The sequence below is a fragment of the Mesocricetus auratus genome, unplaced genomic scaffold (genome assembly GCF_017639785.1).
Source record: "Mesocricetus auratus isolate SY011 unplaced genomic scaffold, BCM_Maur_2.0 Super-Scaffold_100053, whole genome shotgun sequence".
NCBI lineage: Eukaryota > Metazoa > Chordata > Mammalia > Rodentia > Cricetidae > Mesocricetus > Mesocricetus auratus.
In genome coordinates, this window is record NW_024429230.1 from 1417353 (window position 1) to 1436364 (window position 19012).

At 37.5% G+C, this 19012-nt stretch overlaps 1 protein-coding gene across 4 annotated transcripts in view; it reads left to right on the top strand.

The window, feature by feature from the left end:
• Positions 1–19012, top strand: part of Adk (adenosine kinase) — a 391346-nt gene that overhangs the window by 112601 nt on the left and 259733 nt on the right. For all 4 annotated transcript variants that reach the window (XM_005083530.4, XM_005083531.4, XM_040735976.1 and 1 more), the window contains one exon: positions 5880–5958. In XM_005083530.4, coding sequence (XP_005083587.1) covers positions 5880–5958 — 79 coding nt within the window. The remainder of the gene's footprint in view (positions 1–5879; positions 5959–19012) is intronic.

The following is a 19012-nucleotide window of genomic DNA, read 5'->3' on the forward strand; positions in this document are numbered from 1 at the left end:
CTTGCGTTTCCTCCACAAGATGGCTGATAAAATCTACTGAGTGTTTAACATAGTCAAGGTATTGAAATGCAAGAGTTAACTGGTGTGCCATAACACAGTCTTCTGTCCCGCATGCTGCTTGCTTAGTGGAAGGAATTTGAAGTTCCTATGTGATCTTAGAAGCATTAGATTTTGTTTTCTGAGGTGACTTTTTCCTTTCCTTCTCCCTTCTCTCCCGTTTTCCTTTTTGTGCTAGCTCAACTGTTCTTCACTATGTTTTCTAATTTCAACTTCTTCTTTTCACTTAGCTTACAGAGAGCACTAATTTTAGTACCTTTATTATAATATCAGAAGTTTCTATATAGCTTTAGCTTTTTCTGCGTAGGTTTCTCCAGTTCTTCCTTTGTATTTTTCCCCTCATCATAACTTTCAGGTGTTGATGAGATAATATTCATATAAAGCTATAGTGTCTTCACGCTCTAGCTTCTGTTTGATGCCCCTGTATTCTCTAAGAATCCGATATGGAGCAGGAAGGAAGGCTGAATACTGTAACAAAATACACGATTAAGCTATTTTCATAATTCAGTCTATCTTGTTTTCCTCTATTTCTGGAGCCTGAACTTCTGGAGCTTCCAAATGAGACCAGTGGATTTGGGGCCCATTAATTGTCTAGATGTAATCTGTGTTGACATTTTCTCTCCCCCTTTTCTAGACAAAAAATGTTGACCTAGCTTAATCTGTGATTTTATTAAGATGGTCAAACCCTCATACCGCCTTCCCCCACCAACCTCAGAGAAAAGGGAGAACAGTATAGCAGGACACCAATCTGAAGGATCTACAGTTAGAGATCTGATCGTCCACTTCTGCTGCTCACTCTAGCCCATTATAGTTCACTTCCTCTTTTCCTGGGCTGTCTTGTTTTGCGAAGGGTCGCCCAAGAGAACGATTTGTTTTTCAGGTGATTTTTGTTAGCTTCCTTAACTTGCCATTCAGCTAAATTCAGCAAACGTGTTACTGGACAAACCAGTTATATGAAGTTTGATAAATGTCCGATTTTTTCTCTTTGGCTCCCTGTTACTAGCTGCAAATGTGTGCAGATGAGAAAGAGCCCTGCTGGCTGAAGCATGACCTTGGAGTAGTTCTTATCTCCATGGAGATGTATCAACATGCCTCTTTGTAACTTCATTTATATGACTTCATATTTATATGGCTTTTCTGGTTGTTGTCAGCAGGAATGTTGACTATGACACATTGTTTGTTACCAAGAATCGGGAATTCAGTCTGTTATATTTTGAAGGGCATTTAAATTCCTGACTGAATGTTTCTGACGAGTGATTTATTTTTAAAGTTTGACAGAGAAAAATGATTATCTGTTACTCAACCATTTCCATATCAATCGCATGTATTCGTAGAACTTGTCTGTGGTTTGAGAAACTCTGCCCCATGTGAACTGTGGGCTTGGAAAACTAGAAGAGTAGGAAGCAAAGCAATAAAGAGAAACGAGAGTGTACAATTTGTGTTTGGAGTTACTCGTGGATAGGATGTCATTTAGGCTCACCAGCAGACTGCACATGTCATTTTGAGGATCAGTTTCCTACAGTATTTTTCTGTCCCTTGCATGGCTTAAAACTAAATGTCAAACAATTTACTGTTTAATGAAAATTGTAAATGGGTTTAGTGGATTTTAGTTGTAAGTTTTTATGATCAGTTGAAACCTAATGTACATGCCATTTATGTAAATTTAGGAGTAATCATTTTAATCATCTATACTTGGAAAGTGCTTTTCACCAGTATATTTGATTATCTTATATGCTAAAAAAACCTTCATCTTCAGAGTTATAAATGGGAATAATTAAACCTTTAAACATTATAGAATTGAATAAGGGCTTATCTAAGCTGCACGTGTTCAAAACTAACTTCTTATCAAAGAAAATGAAGGTAGGAGGCAGAGAAATACCTCTAAATTACAGTCTTCATGAACTAATGGTTTAACTTTGGCTTTGAAAGACTGTTACTTTTTCCATCTTTTTCAAATATACTTAAATATAAGCACATGTGCAGAATGTTCCTTTGGCTTTTATCAGACTGACATTTGAGTGAATTTTTTTTAACCTCACTGAACATTTGTGGTAGAAGATTTCAAAGCTTTGAATCTTACAATTTGCCTATGGATTTCCCTTCTCTGTTATTCTATTAACATTTGGTCTTAATAAGTATAACCTGTTTGGAATTACTGGCATACATTTATTATTTGTTTAGATGAGAAGTTTAGGAAAGGAAATTCCCAACTTGGCAGTAATGAATACTTTCTCAAAGTTTCTTTGAGTTTTCCTGTGAAGATTTTAATTAAGTGTCTTATCCTTCCTCATATGTCTTATCTTCCTTAATTGTTTTAAATTATTGATGTTGGCTTTTATGCTGTGGCAGTTTGCAATGTGAGGTCCTCTTTTCTTCAGATGAATGTCGAATGTGGGTGCATGCCCCTTCTCTGTTCCATACCAGAATTCTTCTTCCTCTCCTTTGGTATAACATGGCATCTTTAGTTTGGGTGAAAATGGAAAGCAATTGCTGGCTGTTAGAAGTACAGCTTGTGCAGCCTGAGCACGTATGCTTTCCTATCCATAATTCTTGTCTCATTTTTCCATAAGCATAATTGGTGGCACATTATAGGTTATAATCATTGTGCCTTGCATTTCTTTTTTTTTTTTTTTTTTTTTTGGTTTTTCGAGACAGGGTTTCTCTGTAGCTTTGGAGGCTGTCCTGGAACTCACTTTGTAGACCAGGCTGGCCTCAAACTCACAGAGATCCACCTGCCTCTGCCTCCCGAGTGCTGGGATTAAAGGCCTGCGCCACCAACGCCCGGCCGTGCCTTGCATTTCAAGTAGAGGTTTCTTCATGTCACATAAGTAGGACTTAAAGAAAGCCAGGCGTGCTGGTGTAGGCCTTTAATTCCAACACTCACAGGAGGCAAAGGCAGGTAGATCTCTGAGTTCCAGGCCAAAAAACCTAAAATCAAACAAAACATTACAGTCTTTTACAGGAAACCTCACTGCCAATTTTTCAGGCATCTTTCCTCTGTCTTGTGACTCCAACTAGCAAAAACCCCATCTTTTGCTGTTTTAATTTATAGCCTGGTGTTGAGTGAAATGGGGCAGGGGGCTGCATAGTGAGTATGAGGCTATCCTGAAAACTGTCATATTCCAGTATTCTTGCTGCTTTTAAAAGTAGACATTCAGAGAGCTTTAGAGACTGAAAATGAAGGTGATGGAAAATATCTGTCACGAATAGACACCCTCACCTGTTAAATTAATGAATCTGCTACCAGCTCCAGACCTGTGTTTTGGGCGGGGGCTGGGAGAAAGCAAAAGGCAGGCCCCCTTTCTAGTGCATCATCACTGATCCATCCTGATTAGGATCTTGTCAAATATGGGAAATCTGATGAATTTTAAGTCCCCGGTTTGGATACCTGCCACCACTGATGTAATAAGCCAGTCAAACCGAATTAGTAAGTCCAGAGCAAAGCATTCTTGGATGACCCTAAGGAGGGCAGGAGAGGAATCACTGGACAAATATCCTGGCAGACCTTAAGTAAGCCTATAGGCATGATCTTGAGCAGTCCTGAGGAGGTTCTAACTCTTGGCAGGCTTTCTGGGTGTGGGGGGGGGGCACTGTTTGACAGGCTTTCTGAGGGGGGAGGGTCTGGAAAGAGAAGGAAGGGGAAGGAAGGAGGAAAGGAGGAAGGGAGGTGGGTGGGGCTTCCACCTAATCATCCCAGACTCTTTGGGTATATGGGTACCAGGGGCTGGGGTGGAGCTTCCACCAGAACAAAACCATGTTTTGTCTTGGACCTCTGAATCAAGTTTCTCATTACTGGATTTTCTCTTTCTAGTCCATCAATGGACTTGAGTTGGCTTGGAGTTGGACATATCCCTTTGAACCAGAGCATTTAAGTGATCTCAAAGGAATACTTGTCCTCTTCTGAGGAAGTTTCCACTTTGGTGTATTATAAATGACAGACTTCCAAAAGGTCTACAGCCCAGGGTTTAGAAAAGTTTTGCATTTAATTCTCTGTTGATAAAGGGTAACATGAAAAATGTCAAGCTTTGGTGAGCTTCTGCCTATTGGTAGTATTTTTTTTTTGTTTTTGTTTTTGTATTTTTAAAGATGGAATTTCTCTATGTAGCCCAGGCTGTCTTGGGCTGTCCTCGAACTCAAGAGATCCACCTGCCTCTGCCTCCCATCTGCTGGGATTAAAGGTGTGAGCTACCATACCTGGTTACTCCTTACTCAACTTTAATTCATGGCTTCCAAAATCTCTTTCTTAGTTCTTTTAGCTACCTAGTGATGTAAAATAGCAAGGAAAATGGAAATGATACTAAGAAGCTTTAGGAACATTAATTTTCTTTTCTGATACTCCTGAATGACAACGATAAGAGAGGGAGAGCCTCTTGGCCTGACTTACCCAGTGTTACTTCCTCCAACAAGGTTACATGGAGAGCAGCAAGGCCACACCTCCTAATCCTTTCAAATAGTGACACTCCCTAAGTATTTAAATGAATGCACATTAGGGTGCACTTTTCAAACCACCAAAAGCCTTGAAAGTATTTTTTGTGAAAGAGTCTAATTACCAAAACCCATATATTATATAATTTCAATTGTATGCAGTGTCCAGAATGGGAAAAAAAGAGATAAAATATACATTAGTAGTTTTTTAAGGTGCCATGTGAGGTGGTACAGAGATTTGGTTTTGGAGAGTATTGACTTTTTGTTGTATGGTATATTTTGATCAAGTGAATTGTTTGGCTTGTGGATATATGTGTGTGTAATACACTAATAATGTGTGTGTTGTTCATTTGTCTATTTTCTTTGCAGTGGTAGCAGGTGACCTCAGGGTATCAAATATGCCTGGCAAGCTCTCTGTCACTGAACTGTATTCCCAGCCCTTGCTAGGAGAAAAGATGAAAGACCCCAGGGAGTGGAAGGGGAATAGGAAGACTGAGGGGCAGAAAGAAGTAGAGAGAACACTACGTGGTACTGGGTGGTCTAGGAGTCGTTCCGTTGTTCTTAGAAGAGCTTTTGCAAGGCAGGTCAAACTCTTACGTTTAACCCAGAGCTCAAGGTGGAAATAGCTGTACAAATCCACCTTTTAAAATCCAGTTTACTGTGTCTTCCACTACTACCTATCCACCTTCATTACATTTGATTTTTGTTAATCTAGAAAGTATTATTTTGTTGTACCTTTAAAATTCTGTTCTAATTTTCAAGAATTCTATTGTTATATAAAACATACTTTTTGAAATTCAGTAAGATGTGAAGTGACAAGTGGACACATGTTTCCTCATCTGTTTTGAATTTTAAAGCTAAAATTTTTGTGTCTTTCATAATGATTGCTTGGACTTTTTTATTTTTCTGTGAAGAATTATTGTGTGAATACGGGGAAGTCCTCATTTTTATGTTTTATATAATTCTTAAATTAAAACTCTGTTGGCATTTTTGGGTATGTTTTGTTCTGGCTTTTGAGGCAGAGCCTCCTGTAGCTCAGGCTGCCCTTGAGCTTGCTCTGTTACTGCAGTAACCTTACATTCCTGACGTCCTGCCTTTGTCTCCTGGGATAGCAGGCACACACCATCCCATCCAGCTTTCAAGAGCCACTTTGCCATATGTGACCTTCATTTGGCAAATCTATTAACTTTATTTTGCTGCCTATTTAGTAAAATGGCTTAGTTCAGACAGTATATATTTTAGATTCTTAATGTCATGTATTTACAGAAGAAATTTTATTCATTTTTTAATGAAAAAAGGTGATTTTGGATTGCACTAATTGTATTTTAATTAGAAGAATTTGTGGTCTGTGAAAACTGACATATGCTAACTTACCTTCTCCTGTGATTTCCTTGTAGGTTTGATGAACTTGTAAAAAAATTCAAAGTTGAATATCATGCTGGTGGCTCTACCCAGAATTCAATTAAAGTGGCTCAGGTTGGTTAATTATATTAAGAATTAAAAAATGATTCTAAACTTTTGATTATTTTACAAAGTTTTTTCCAATTTTTAATGTTACAAAACAGTTTTGTTCATTTTCACTTGAGTCTTTACTAATGAATCTAATAAATAATTTTAATTGTCTTTCTTTGATATGCTTAGAAAGAATTCAGCATATTTATTCATTACTATTATTCTTGCATGTTATTGGTTTGTAGAAATTATTTCACTTATAAGGGAAAATATTTTTCTTGTTTTTTAATTGTATCTAATTTTGCTTATAATGTCAGCTGCTTTGCTAAATTCGTTCCTTTATCCTTCAGTTGCTCAATTCCCCCTTCTGTTTTTGGAAGGCAGGTTTACCTGTATAGACTTGGCTGGTCTAGAACTCGCTATGTGGACTAGGTGGGCCTCAAACTTCTGGCAATCTTCTTTCTTTTGCCTGTAGAGCACTAGGATTACAAGTTTAATAATTTAGAAAATTTTAGTTTTATAAAGGTTATTGCCTGCACCTGTAATTTCAGATATTTTGCAGGCTGGTTGGGGAGGTTCATGATGAAAGTGTAACCCCATTTCCAAAGAAAACAAAACTTTATGGATTTTTCATTTCATATGGTATATAGAAAGGATATTGCTACTCTGTAATACCATTCTTCATTATATAAATATATGAATACAAATACATGTATCTTTTTGTTTTGTTTCATTTTTTGTATTATGATAGTTTACTGTGTTATCTCTGATTGGCCTAGAACTCATCATGGTGACTTCAAATTTAGAGATCACCTCCCTCAGCTTCCTGAGTGCTGAGATTAAAGGCATGAACCACTACAGCTGACCAAATATATATATCTTGCTGTTTGAATGTCAATATCTATGTATATGTACACATGTATTTACAGATGTATATTTATTTGCATGTGAATCTATATAATTTGGAACTACCTGAGGCATTCATTTAGTAGTATTGGAATAAACACATTTTGAAATATCGTCTGAGTCAACAGCTAATCTGATATTAAGAGCTAATATCAGATGGCTAAGCAGAGAAGAGCACTGGCAGCTCTCCTGAGTGCAATTCCCAGCAACCACGTGGTGGCTCACAAGTATCTATAGTGGGGTGTGATGCCCTCTTCTGGAATGAAGGTGTATATGGAGATAGAGCACTCATACATATAAATCTTTAAAGAAAAACAGAACAAAAAAGTTAATGATAACCTTCAAGCTCCAATTTTGAAGGATATGAAAAAGCTAATCATTACAATTTGAAAGTCATACTCTGTAGTCATAGTTTCGTTGTCATGCTTGTTGATGAAGCATTCTCTTTGAATTCTAATTAATTTGAAGGGCCAGAGAAATCACAAATTGAGAAAGAAAATCCCAGAGATTCCCCTCTTCATTTCCAACCTTTTTTCCTTTTTATTAACTCTTACTTGATTTAAATGTACAATTGAATTACTCTACCTACCTGCAAAATTCAAAGGTTATGATAGGTAAGGCTATAAATATTAACGATTAAGATGGTTGTTATTATGAAATGTCTTCAGAAGATTTTTGTCAGCCTCTGTTGTTTGATTCTGAATAAGCTCAGATGAATTGGGGATAAAACAACAAAAGCTGCAAAAGAAACAAAATCCAGTGTAACAGCTCAGGCCCACCATATCATCTGCTCAGGAGTCCAGGACGGAAGGATCACGTTTAAGGCATGCCTAGGCTGCATGGTGAATTTGAGGCTGGCCTGGGAAACTTAGCAAAACTCTTGTCTTAAAATTTTAAAGTATTTTGGGGTACCCCTGGTTCAGTATTCTGAGAGCATTGTTGCATGTAATGTCAGCACTCAGGAGGCAGAAGCAGGAAGGGCAGAAGTTCAAAGCTAGTTAGGGGTACAGTACAAGGGTACAGTGCAAGATTCTCCTGACTTTGGGGGTGGCAGGGGTGCAGGGAGGGCTGCATTGAGGTGGTTGAGGGGAAAAAAGCTTCCCACCAGGACTTACTATCTGAATTCTGTCCCCAGGGTTCAAACAAGAGAATGGAAGAATCTGTTCCTGAAATTTTCCATTAGCTTCCACATATACACACCGCACAGCATGCCCAAAATAAAGTGTGATTTGCCTTCACAAATTAGATACATAGGAAAAAGCCTTGGGCTATATAGCTCAGTGGTGGACTGCTTGCTTAGCACACCCAAGGCACTGAGTTCTGTTCCCAAAGTCACATATACAACAGAATGACTTACATTTTGATTTTGGATATTATATTAATTTGTTCTGGCAACCATGACAAAATACACTGATTGAATGGATTAGTTAACAGAATTTTTTTGTCTGATTTCTGAAGGTTCTATGTCCGTGGTCAGAACACCGTGAAGGTTGTTAGGTTGTTTTTGTGTAAATCCTGTCCTGCTGTCTTGTAGATCAATGCTCTCTTTGATGTCCTGTAATTGTCTTTTCCTCTGTATTTTTGGAGCAAGAAATCTCTGGTATTTGTCCTTTAATACCACTTCTATTAATTATATGCACACTTTCATGACCAAGGCTTATAGCTCCACCAATAATTTCAGTAGAGGATACAGGGGGATGCTATTCTTCTGGCCATGGCAGAGATCTTTTTCACTTCTTGGGTTCTCTTCAGGCACTCTTTTGACTTCTTAGATTTTGGAAATTGTTAACTGAATACTAGCATTAAGTTCTGTTGCTTCCTAGGACCATTTAATATTTCATATCTTCTCAAACTCTCTTGGTATCGATTCAAAGCATTTTCTTTTTGTTCTTTTAACTTTTATATTGTCTACTCTATACCCATTTAGAAGCCCACTATCAAAACAAACAAATGAAAATTTAATTCACTAGCAAGGATCTGGGTAATTGGACACCTTGTGTCCTGGGGGTGAGAATATATTGTATCACTACTGTGGAGAAGGGGAGAAAGCTAGTTCTTCAGTGAATTGGAGCTGATATTAACCACATGACCCAGTGTTCCATTTCTGCATATGTATGTAAATTTGTTTGTGAACTCCTAATACTCCATAGTTTGAAGCACAAATTATCTCGTATATGGTATGTGGAAATGACCTCTGGGAGGTAGAGCTAGATCATGTCCTGCAAGGTAGACCCTGAAGAGTGGATCAGTGTTCTTGGAGAAGGTTTCTAGAGAGATTCTATTATGTTAGTAAAATGATCTAGTAACACTATCTTATACAAACACTGTATGTCTCTACTTATATGTGGTATCTGCTATAGTCTGATTGATAGAGAAAGTAAAATGGTTACTCTCAAACAAATGGAGTTATTGTTTAATTCATACAGAGTCTCTTTTAGCAAGAGGGAAAGTATTGTGAAGATGAGTGGTGTGTCATTGACACAAAACTTAATGACCTGTATGTAGTCATGTGTTTACTAGAGTATCTAGGGCATTTAGGGCCTCATGTGCTACAGTGATGCCGTGAGATTATATTGTCTACCAGCATCTTCCCCATCTTTGTTTGTGTAGACACATGCTGTGGTACTCTTGTAACAATGAAATGCCTCATAACAAACACATTTCAGAATATAACTCATTGCTAAATTAAAGCACAGTTGCAAACTGATTAAAAGAGTAAATTCTGTTTTATGGATAATTTATCACTATTGATAAACTATCAAAGATTTCACACATTTGCTTAATAATGAAGTAATATTTGCAAGTCAAGAATGTGGGCTTGGGCTGTGGTGGTCCATGCCTTTAATCTTAGCACTCTGGAGGCAGAGGCAGGTGGATCACTGAGTTTGTAGTTAGGATAGTCTTCTATATAGTAAGTTCCAGGAAAGCCAGGTTTATACAGATAAACTCTGTTTTGCAAACTAGGGGATTGTGGTGGGAACTTGTTCTTGGGAGCTTGGAAATACAACAGAAATGGATTTAAGTTCCAAGGGCTTTGTTTGTCTGTTGTTTATACTGTCTGAATGACTTTAAAGCTGTGAGCAATTTATTCAGCTTTGGGGGTGGGGGAATAGATACCTTTATCAGTAGGTCTAATGAAGTCCTGGATTAGATAGAATTGTAAGAATGAAGCTACTGAATTAATTTTAGAATTATACTTTTTCTGGATACACCTTAGCATTTGGGAGATAGAGGCAGGCAGATCTCTGTGGGTTTGAGGCCAGCCTGGTCTACAGAGTGAGCTCCAGACTATCCAGAGATACATAGTGAGACTCTGTAACAAAACACAAACAGAAAAGAAACAAACAGTACTGTAGTAAACACATTAACCTCCATCTTTAAGAATTTTCTTAATCTGGGTTTGGGAACATAGCTCAGTAGTAAAGGTTTGATTTATAGCACCCACATGGCAGCTCACAGCCATTTCAGAGCATCTGATACCCTTCTCTGGCCTCTTCTCATTTCATGAACACAAACACACATACAGATATTTTTTGTTAATTTTTTTAATCTTACAAAACTAATTTTTTGTTCATGAAGACTGCTACCAGATTAGAAATGCTATCTTCTTTCTTGAATCTTTCAGTTAAGTTGAATATGTTTTTGTTTTGTTGTTTAACTTTTCTAGTGTTTCTGGCCACTTTTCCTTTCTTTCTGATTAGGGAGCTAAATACATTTTCATATTGCAGTTTGTGATGAGGACAGGGATAAGTTTCAAACACTGGATTTACATGAACCTTGTTATAGGAAGTTTTTGAGGTTTTCCAGCAAATACTGATAACAGGAACTTTTTCTCATATTCATAGCTATTTTAGAGTGTCTTGTTACTGTGTTAGTCATAATGTCAGGTAGGAAACAGAGACCTAAGACACCTGTGTCCTCATAACCTAGTGTCTTAAAAAATATTTAGAGTCTTAGAATATTCAATTCTGATACAGTATTGGTTGTATCCCATGGGTTGAATAAATGAGAAAACTAAGGTTGTGCTTAAATCTTTCTAGAAGTCAAGGCTACTGAAACAGAAAGTTAGTGTTTCTCATTAAAGTTAATTGGTTTTTAACGTTTTTAATACAGCGGTCATTTTATGTACAGGTTCTATTTGTAAAAATAAGCATAATAGTCTCAACAAAACTGAAGTCCAAATGTTACCAAAACGGAGCCTTAGGTGACTATGATGTTTTCAGGGTAGATCACACATAACTGGATTTGGGAGGGAAACCAACAAAACAGAGGGACAGTATAACAAAAGGAACTGCAGATTAGACAAGATACCAAAAGGGTTGGGAAAGCCAATGTGCAGAATGAATGCCAGGCACTTCTCAGTCAGTAGTGTGTTTAAAACGTACTGATAGTTGTCTAAAATAGTGAATTAGAGGCATTTAAAATAGCGAGTTACAGGCATTGACAACCTAGTATCACATTCACAAACCAGAAGTTCTTACTCTACTGGCCCATGGGAACCTAGGGAATGTTCCTTCAGGCAAGCTCTGCTCTGTAAAGACTGGTGTATGTTGGTCTTCTCTGTCAGACCCCAAAGAGATGGAACCCTTCTCGATAATGAATATGTTGACTTGCTTATAGTTCTGACATTACCAGTTGTCATACTTTTATACTTCAAGTGATGTCAGATCGTGTCAAGAAAATGTTCCTATAGCCCTGTGTACTTTGATGTATCTAACCACATTTTAATGAAGCCACAATCATATATGAAGCCATATTTGTTGATGTCCTGTTCAAATATGAATCTAGACTCATGTATATTTGACAGACTATATAGACACAAACGTGGCCAGTTTCCACACACTTCTTTGTTCCTGTACATTTGTTTTTTTTTTGACACCAGGTCTCACTGTGTAGCCCCAGCTGGCCTGGCACTCAAAAAAATCTACATGCCTCTACTTTGTAAGTACTGTTTTAAAGGTGTACACCACCACATCTGGCTAAAAGTTTATTTCACTTTAGATGAACCAAACTTTCCCGCCCCTCCTACACTTTTTATTTATCAAAAATCAACATTCTGTATCTTTAACCTCCTTGCGTAGAACATGTATGTGAAAAGGAAGTGTGATTTTTCTTACCTGTTATGTTAATGCTTCCGTAAAAAATGCTTTGATCCACCAAAATTAACCAGACTCGATTGCCCAGATCACCCGATTGCAGTATGTGATGTTTTTTTATTTGCCAGTTTTTTTAATATAATGATGATAAATCGAACATTAAATGTATATATCTCCATTCACCTTTCAGCATTTTCAAATGGCATTTACTGCAATTTTCAACTTGAAAGACACAGGAGATGGTCTTCATGGATATGACCCTAAAAGAGTGCTTTTTGTCTCACATGTGTAAGGCCCTGGGTTCAACCCCCAGCCCCCAAAAGATTAGCACCTAGAAATACCAGCTGTATAAAAAGTCTAAAGTAGAATGATTGCAAATCTAAGGCCATCCTGCATGGACTATATACACACCAAGACATTATGTCAACAGTTAATAATTTGAAACCAAAAAATGTGTCTGTTGACAATACACTAAGCATTATATTAAAAGAACCTTGTTGTATCAGAAATTTGCATACAGTTTTTCCATAAGTGTTTGATGGTATTTGAGTAGGCTATAAAGAAGCTGGCAGAAACTCATACAACAAAAATATTGGCTTCATTTCTATGTAATAAAAGTGCTTCAAACCTATAGATTAAATTTTTTTTCCAGGAAAGTACACTGAAATTCAATAGAATTTTATTAGCCCCCTTTACTAAAACTTTGTTTCAATTCTTGTTTTCACACCATAAATTCTGATTAACTTTGTGCTTTTAACAAAAGTCTTTTTTTTCCTTTTTTTTGGAGGATCTAATTTTAGTTTAGACAGGCAGTGTATTTCAGAGTGTTCTAAATTGACAGACATTTTAGTCATAGGTAATTCATTTTAAAAGTCTATTATAATACTAGATTTGATTATGGCATTTTCATACATGCTTGTAATGTAATTTGATCACTGTCCCCCTCATTACCATATTTTTCCTGCCCTCACTAATTTTGCTTTCTCTTCCATACTAATTCTTTCATGTCTCCCCCCCAACCTCCCATGGAGGGTATACCTTTCCCTCCTCCACAGTGTGATCTTGACAGGCTAGTGCATATTCATATATTCTACAGGTCAGCACAGCTATGGTAGTTCATGCATGGAACTGCTGTGTCATACCTGGGAGATAATATTCCACTTCCTCCTTCTACAGTGTTCCTGAAGAGAGCTCTGGGAGCTAGGCAAAGCACTTGTCGCATGTTGGGCATTCGGCTTTTTATGCTCAACACTGGAAACAGTCTCTACAGTAACTACTACATGCAGGCCTGAATAATTCTATATGATAGATCTGTAAATGCAAACAACATGACTGCTATACACAAGGATTAGCAAAACAAGCATTTAGCTACAAGGTATATATATTCTATGCCCTGAGTTAAAAATGTGCAGAATCTCCTTGTAGGATTTTTTTCCCTTAGCAAATATTTTTTCCCTAGAGGTACAAATTAATCTCTATCAGCTGACTAATAAATAAAAATCTTAAATTGTGCATCACCTTTTTTAATAGAGTGTATTTTGTTTATTGTCATAATAGACTGATACTAAAATCTCTAACTGCAATTACACTCTTAAAACATTTTCAATCATAATATTTTTAAGATTTATTTATTTATTATGTATACAGTGTTCTGTCTGCATGGATCTCTGCACGTCAGAAGTGGGCACCACTTATGGATGGCTGTGAACCACCATGTGATTGCTGGGAATTTAACTCAGGACCTCTGAAAGAGCAGCCAGTGCTCATAACCACTGAGCTGTCTTCTCAGGCTTCCAATCATATATTTTGAATATATAATATGGTCTATGAAATTTATGTATAAAAAGCAAGTAGCTGTATATTTTTGATAAACATTATAAACATTGTAATACTTTCTCACACATTTTTTGATTCATGCCATTTTTATTTAATTGCCACCTCTAAAACAGAGGCAAGGTGGCTTAAGCAATGGGGATTTCTTCTTCTTTTTAGGCGAGGTTATTTTATCATAGTTCTTCACACCAGCTCAGGACTCTTCTTGTCCTGCAGGTGGCCACTGTTGTTTCTACTTTCTCATTGGGCTGTCACTGTGCATGCTTATGTCCTGTGTCTCTGTAGGTACTAATGTCAGATTGGATTAGGTCTCCTTAACCTAACTACCTTGTTAGAGGCTTATCTTCATATATAGTCAGTTTCTATATTGTTGGAGATTAGTGCCCCAGCATGTGAGAACCAGGCACATGGTACTATAGGAAGAAAGACACATGTAGAAGCAGAGTGCAGAGTGCTGTCAGGCTGCTAGGGAGCCCATGGGTAAGGGAGTCAGCAAAATTCCCTGTGATGTATGTCTGCTCGGGCTCAAAGGGGTGCTAACAGGCCCAAATTTTCCTAGGGAAGTGACATTTTTTGCCATTTTGAAGATGGCTTATGGAGCAGGCAGGACAAAATCACTTCATCTGAATGGGAAAGTGTCTGGTTTATGTCAAGATAGTTTCAAAAATGTTGGCACATCCAGTCATCGAACACTACATACCATTCACATTGTTTGGTTTCTTTATAGTGTGCTGAGAAAGCATACCAGAGTTGCTCAGGGGGTAGCATCTTGGTCACTGTTCAAGATGACTACAGTCAGGTCAAGCTGGATGCCTACTTGTAATAGATGTAAATTGCCAGGGATGGAGGGGATACCAAAATTTAGTCATTAACGAGTACCACTTACTTACTTTTATCTTAAAGTAATAGTATTTCATGTTGTTGGATTTTGGTAGTATATTATTTTGGCTCCCTTCTTCCTTTTTCTTTCCTGTGTCATTTAGTTACAATTAATCTCCTAGATTTACAACAACCTAACTTGAATATGTGGTATACAAACACTTTTCTCTTACATTTCCAACATGTCCTCTTTTTAGTTAATATAGCTTTGTGATGACTAATACAGCTTTGTAACAATTATCTCCTAAGTTCCTCTTTAAGTCATTTGTAAATACAAAAGGAATTGCAGTGAAATTAAGTTGTGCTAGTAAGGTCTTTACACACTTGTGTTTTATCGTAGCACCATAAGCAGAATATAAAAAGTAAAACCCGAATATCCTTCAGAGGATGAATGGATATATTTACACAATGGAGTACAATTCATTTATACAAAGAATGAAACCCTGTCATTTTGAAGCCGCATTATGTTAAGTGAAACAGGCCAGACATTAGACAAATACCACATGTTCTCATTAATTTTTGGAAACCAAGACATCAGCCTTACAGAAATGAGTACTGGAGTGCTGTGATTACCCAGAGCCTGGGAGGGGCAGTGGGGAGCAAGGACTGAACGTCAGTAAAGGGCGCTGCTCCAGGTTCTTCTTTAGCATAGTTGGCGTAAAACAGTCTATAATGCATTCTGAAATTAGTATCAATACTCAGGGGGTTAAAGCAGATGGATCATGGGTTCACGATCAGCCTGGAATGTATACAAAGAGCCCTCCTTTTCCAACTATGCATAAAAACTTCTGTGAACTGTTGCATTCCAAATGTTTAATAATGCTGGGACTTATATTTACTAATGTAATTGCCTTTACCAGGGCATTGTATTTATTAATATGGGTTCTGGTTGCTATTTCGTGTCCTTTCATTGTAGAGACAGGGTTTCTGTATATAACTTTCCTAGCTGTCCCGGAACTTGCTCTGTAGACCAGACTGGCCTGGAACTTACAGAGATCCATCTGTTTCTGCTTTCCTGAGTGCTGGAATTAAAGGCTTGTGCCACTACTGCCTGTCAAAGGACCTCTTAATTTATATAGAACTATCCTTTTTTGGTTTCTTGTTGGATTTTTGTTTTTTTGTGTTTGTTTGTTTGTTTGTTTGAGACAAGGCCTCACAGCCCTGCATATCCTATCACTCACTTGGTATACCAGGCTGGCCTCAAATTCACAAATCTGCCAACTTCTGATTCCTGAGTGCTGTGAACCAACATACCTGGCTGGTCTGTCAGTAACAGACCTTTGTTTGATTGAGGGAGTTCCAGATATTTATTTATTTGTTAGTTTATTTTGGGGGGTGTTTCCAGACAGGATTTCTCTGTGTAACTTTATAGTCCAGACTGTCCTGGAACTCACAGAGATCCACCTGCCTCTGCCTCCTGAGTGCTGGGATTGAGGCCTTTGCCACCACTGCTCAGCAGTAACAAACTTTTTTTTAGTGTCTGTTTTTTGGAGGATGTTTACTTTCTCCTACAGTTTTCTTTGAGTGTATGTAAATACAGTTTCCTTAAATAATTATGTTAACATGAAATGATAACAAGAATTCAAAATAAAGTGTCTAACTCAGTAATATTTTGTTCCTTCTTCTGCTTACAAACATGAACAGGTGTAATTAAAATCTCCAGGCTCAGCCTCCACAGATATGTTCAAAGTGATGCAGTAGTGACTGATCTTTTGTTGTATGTCAGCCCATTCCTTCTGACCTCTGTGACTTCTAATGAGGATCTCTTTGGTTTTGCCTCTGTGGTACTGGAGAACATTTAGGAGCTCACACTGTACAGGTGTTCTACCCCCAAGTCATTCCTTTCAGTCCCTCCCTTCCTTTTCCCTTCCTTTTCCCTTCCTTTTTGAGACAGGTCTTCACCTGGTACCATAGTTGGCCTTGAGCTTGGATTGATTCCCCCAGCCCCTGCCTCCCTCATGCTATGATCACTAGCCTGCCCAGGGAGGTATATGGTTCAAGTGTCAGTGATTTTTTTCCTTTCTGCTTTGGTACCTTCTTGCCTGATTGTTGAGATTAAGGTATTTGTGTTGTCATAGTAGTTCATGTACTTTTGAGCTTCATTTGAATTGATAATTGAATTGAATTGATTTTTCCTCTCTTGATTTTTTTAAATTTAGAATAGAAACAATCTTATTTTATATATCAATCCCAGGTCCTTCTCCCTCCCATCCTCCCATGTTTCCCAACCTCTCATCCCATCCCCCTTCTGCTCCCCAGGGAGGGTGAGGTCTTCCATGGGCAATCATAAAAGTCTGTCACATCATTTGGGGCAGCGTTTAGGCCCTCCCCCATGTGTCTAGACTGAGAGAGTATCTCTATCCCTCTATGGGGAATGGGCTCCCAAAGTCCATTCATACACTACGGATAAATACCGATCTACTACCGGAGGCCCCATAGACTGCCCAGGCCTCCTAGCTGACACCCACGTGTGTGTGGGGGTTTCCCAGCTGTCAGTTTGGGGACCATGAGCTCCCTCTTGTTCAGGTCAGCTGTTTCTCTGGGTTTCCTCAGCCTAGTTTTGAGTCCTTTGCTCATCACTCCTTTCTCTCTGCAACTGGATTCCAGGAGTTTGACTCAGTGCTTACCTGTGGGTATCTGCTTTGGCTTCCATCAGTCAGTGAAGGCTCTAGAAAGGCCTATGTGTTATTTTTTAAGTATTATTTTAAGTATTATTTTTGTGTGCATTTTGGGTATTTCATGAAATGTTTTAACTGCATTTTATTCTATGTGAAGTATAATATAATCGTCATATAATCATTAAAACGGATCATTCTCTCTGTTAAGTTTCAATATGGAGGATAGGTGCATTTTTATGAGTATTCAGTAATAGGGAATAAGAATTTTTTCCAGTAACTGCCATTTTTCTAAATGTAGTAAAAGTTTCCTCCTCAATTAAGCAAAGATCTTTGTGTAAAATTATTCTTCTGTCTTTTTCTATAATGAAAATAATTTCATCAGAATTGCTAAATATGTGCAAGAGTGTTCCAAATGGCTCCCTCTCACAATTTTTCTTTAGAAATGGACACTGTGTTCTTAATTATACCTTTTACTTCATAATCCCATGTTTATAACTGCCAGTAGTGTATCTGAATTTTCTTCACATAAGATTAAACATTTAGGTTGTACACTTAAACCTGTCTTGTAATTTCTGATAAGTCCTATACACCTTAGCGAAAAGGTCGAGAAATGAGGTGACATGCCTTTATTGTTACTAAGTTTTGATCTTCCAGTTTCTAGTCTCTCAGATAAGCTTCCATGTTTATGCTTAATCGTGGTAAAAATTTTACAACTTTACTGTTAGGTCTTAATTAAATTTTGAGCAAACTGCCTATTTTGCCTATTTTTTATACCAATTATTATTCAGTGCTTCATTTTTTATAAACCCTATAAAACTATGTTTTCAAAGTTATGTTTGAATGAAATAGAAACATTGGACTAAAACTCATAGCACTGATAATTAAGCATTTCCCTTTGAATAACTGCATTCAGAAGTTAAAATATTTCTGATTGTTTACTTTTTTAAACCTATTTCACCTAGTAAAACTGTTAGAGGTTAAGAGGGTTTTTTATGAGACATGTCTCTGGGAACTGGCATCCAATCTAGACTACTTACATTTTAAACGGAGAAATGACATTGGAATGATCAAAGAGAATTCTTTGTTCTAATGCCTTACACCTGGAGCAGTTGTTTAGACGCCTCAGTAGCACAAGTGTATTTATAAATATCAGAGCAGGATGTGGCAGATGGTGATGCAACACAGTCCTGTCAGATCCTGTCAGAAGGAGGAGGTGCCTGTCAATGCCAAATCAAGGAGTAAGGGGTTTTAAGTAGCATGAGTCCTACTAAATACATAACTGACTATTCCAATTTTGAGTTCTCCTTTATTTGGAAATTGCTCAGTATGAATTAAAACTCCTTCAATGGCCTTTTCCTTGTTGAATGGGGTTGTTAAATTTTTGTTTTTAAAAGCATGAAAACTGTTGTCCTGTCTCAGATTTTTCTTTGTAAAATGTTTTTACTTTGTGTCAGAGGCAATCTAAAATAACTCTAGTAATTCATGTCCTTTTTCTCCATTTCTCCGTTTATTTAATTCCTTCTTGCCTTTTAGAGACTTCCATGCTTCTCCCGTTAGACCTTACTTTATACCCTGTTTTGAGAGACTCTTTTACCACCATTACTGAAGACCTGCTTTTGAGTCTATCTCAACAGCTGTGTTTTTACTCTAAAGCTGTCTGGTGTAAAACTAAATTCCTCAGTTATCCACTTACAGAAAGGCACACATCTGTCTTTTGTGAGCCCTAAGGTTCTAGTGCCCCAATAT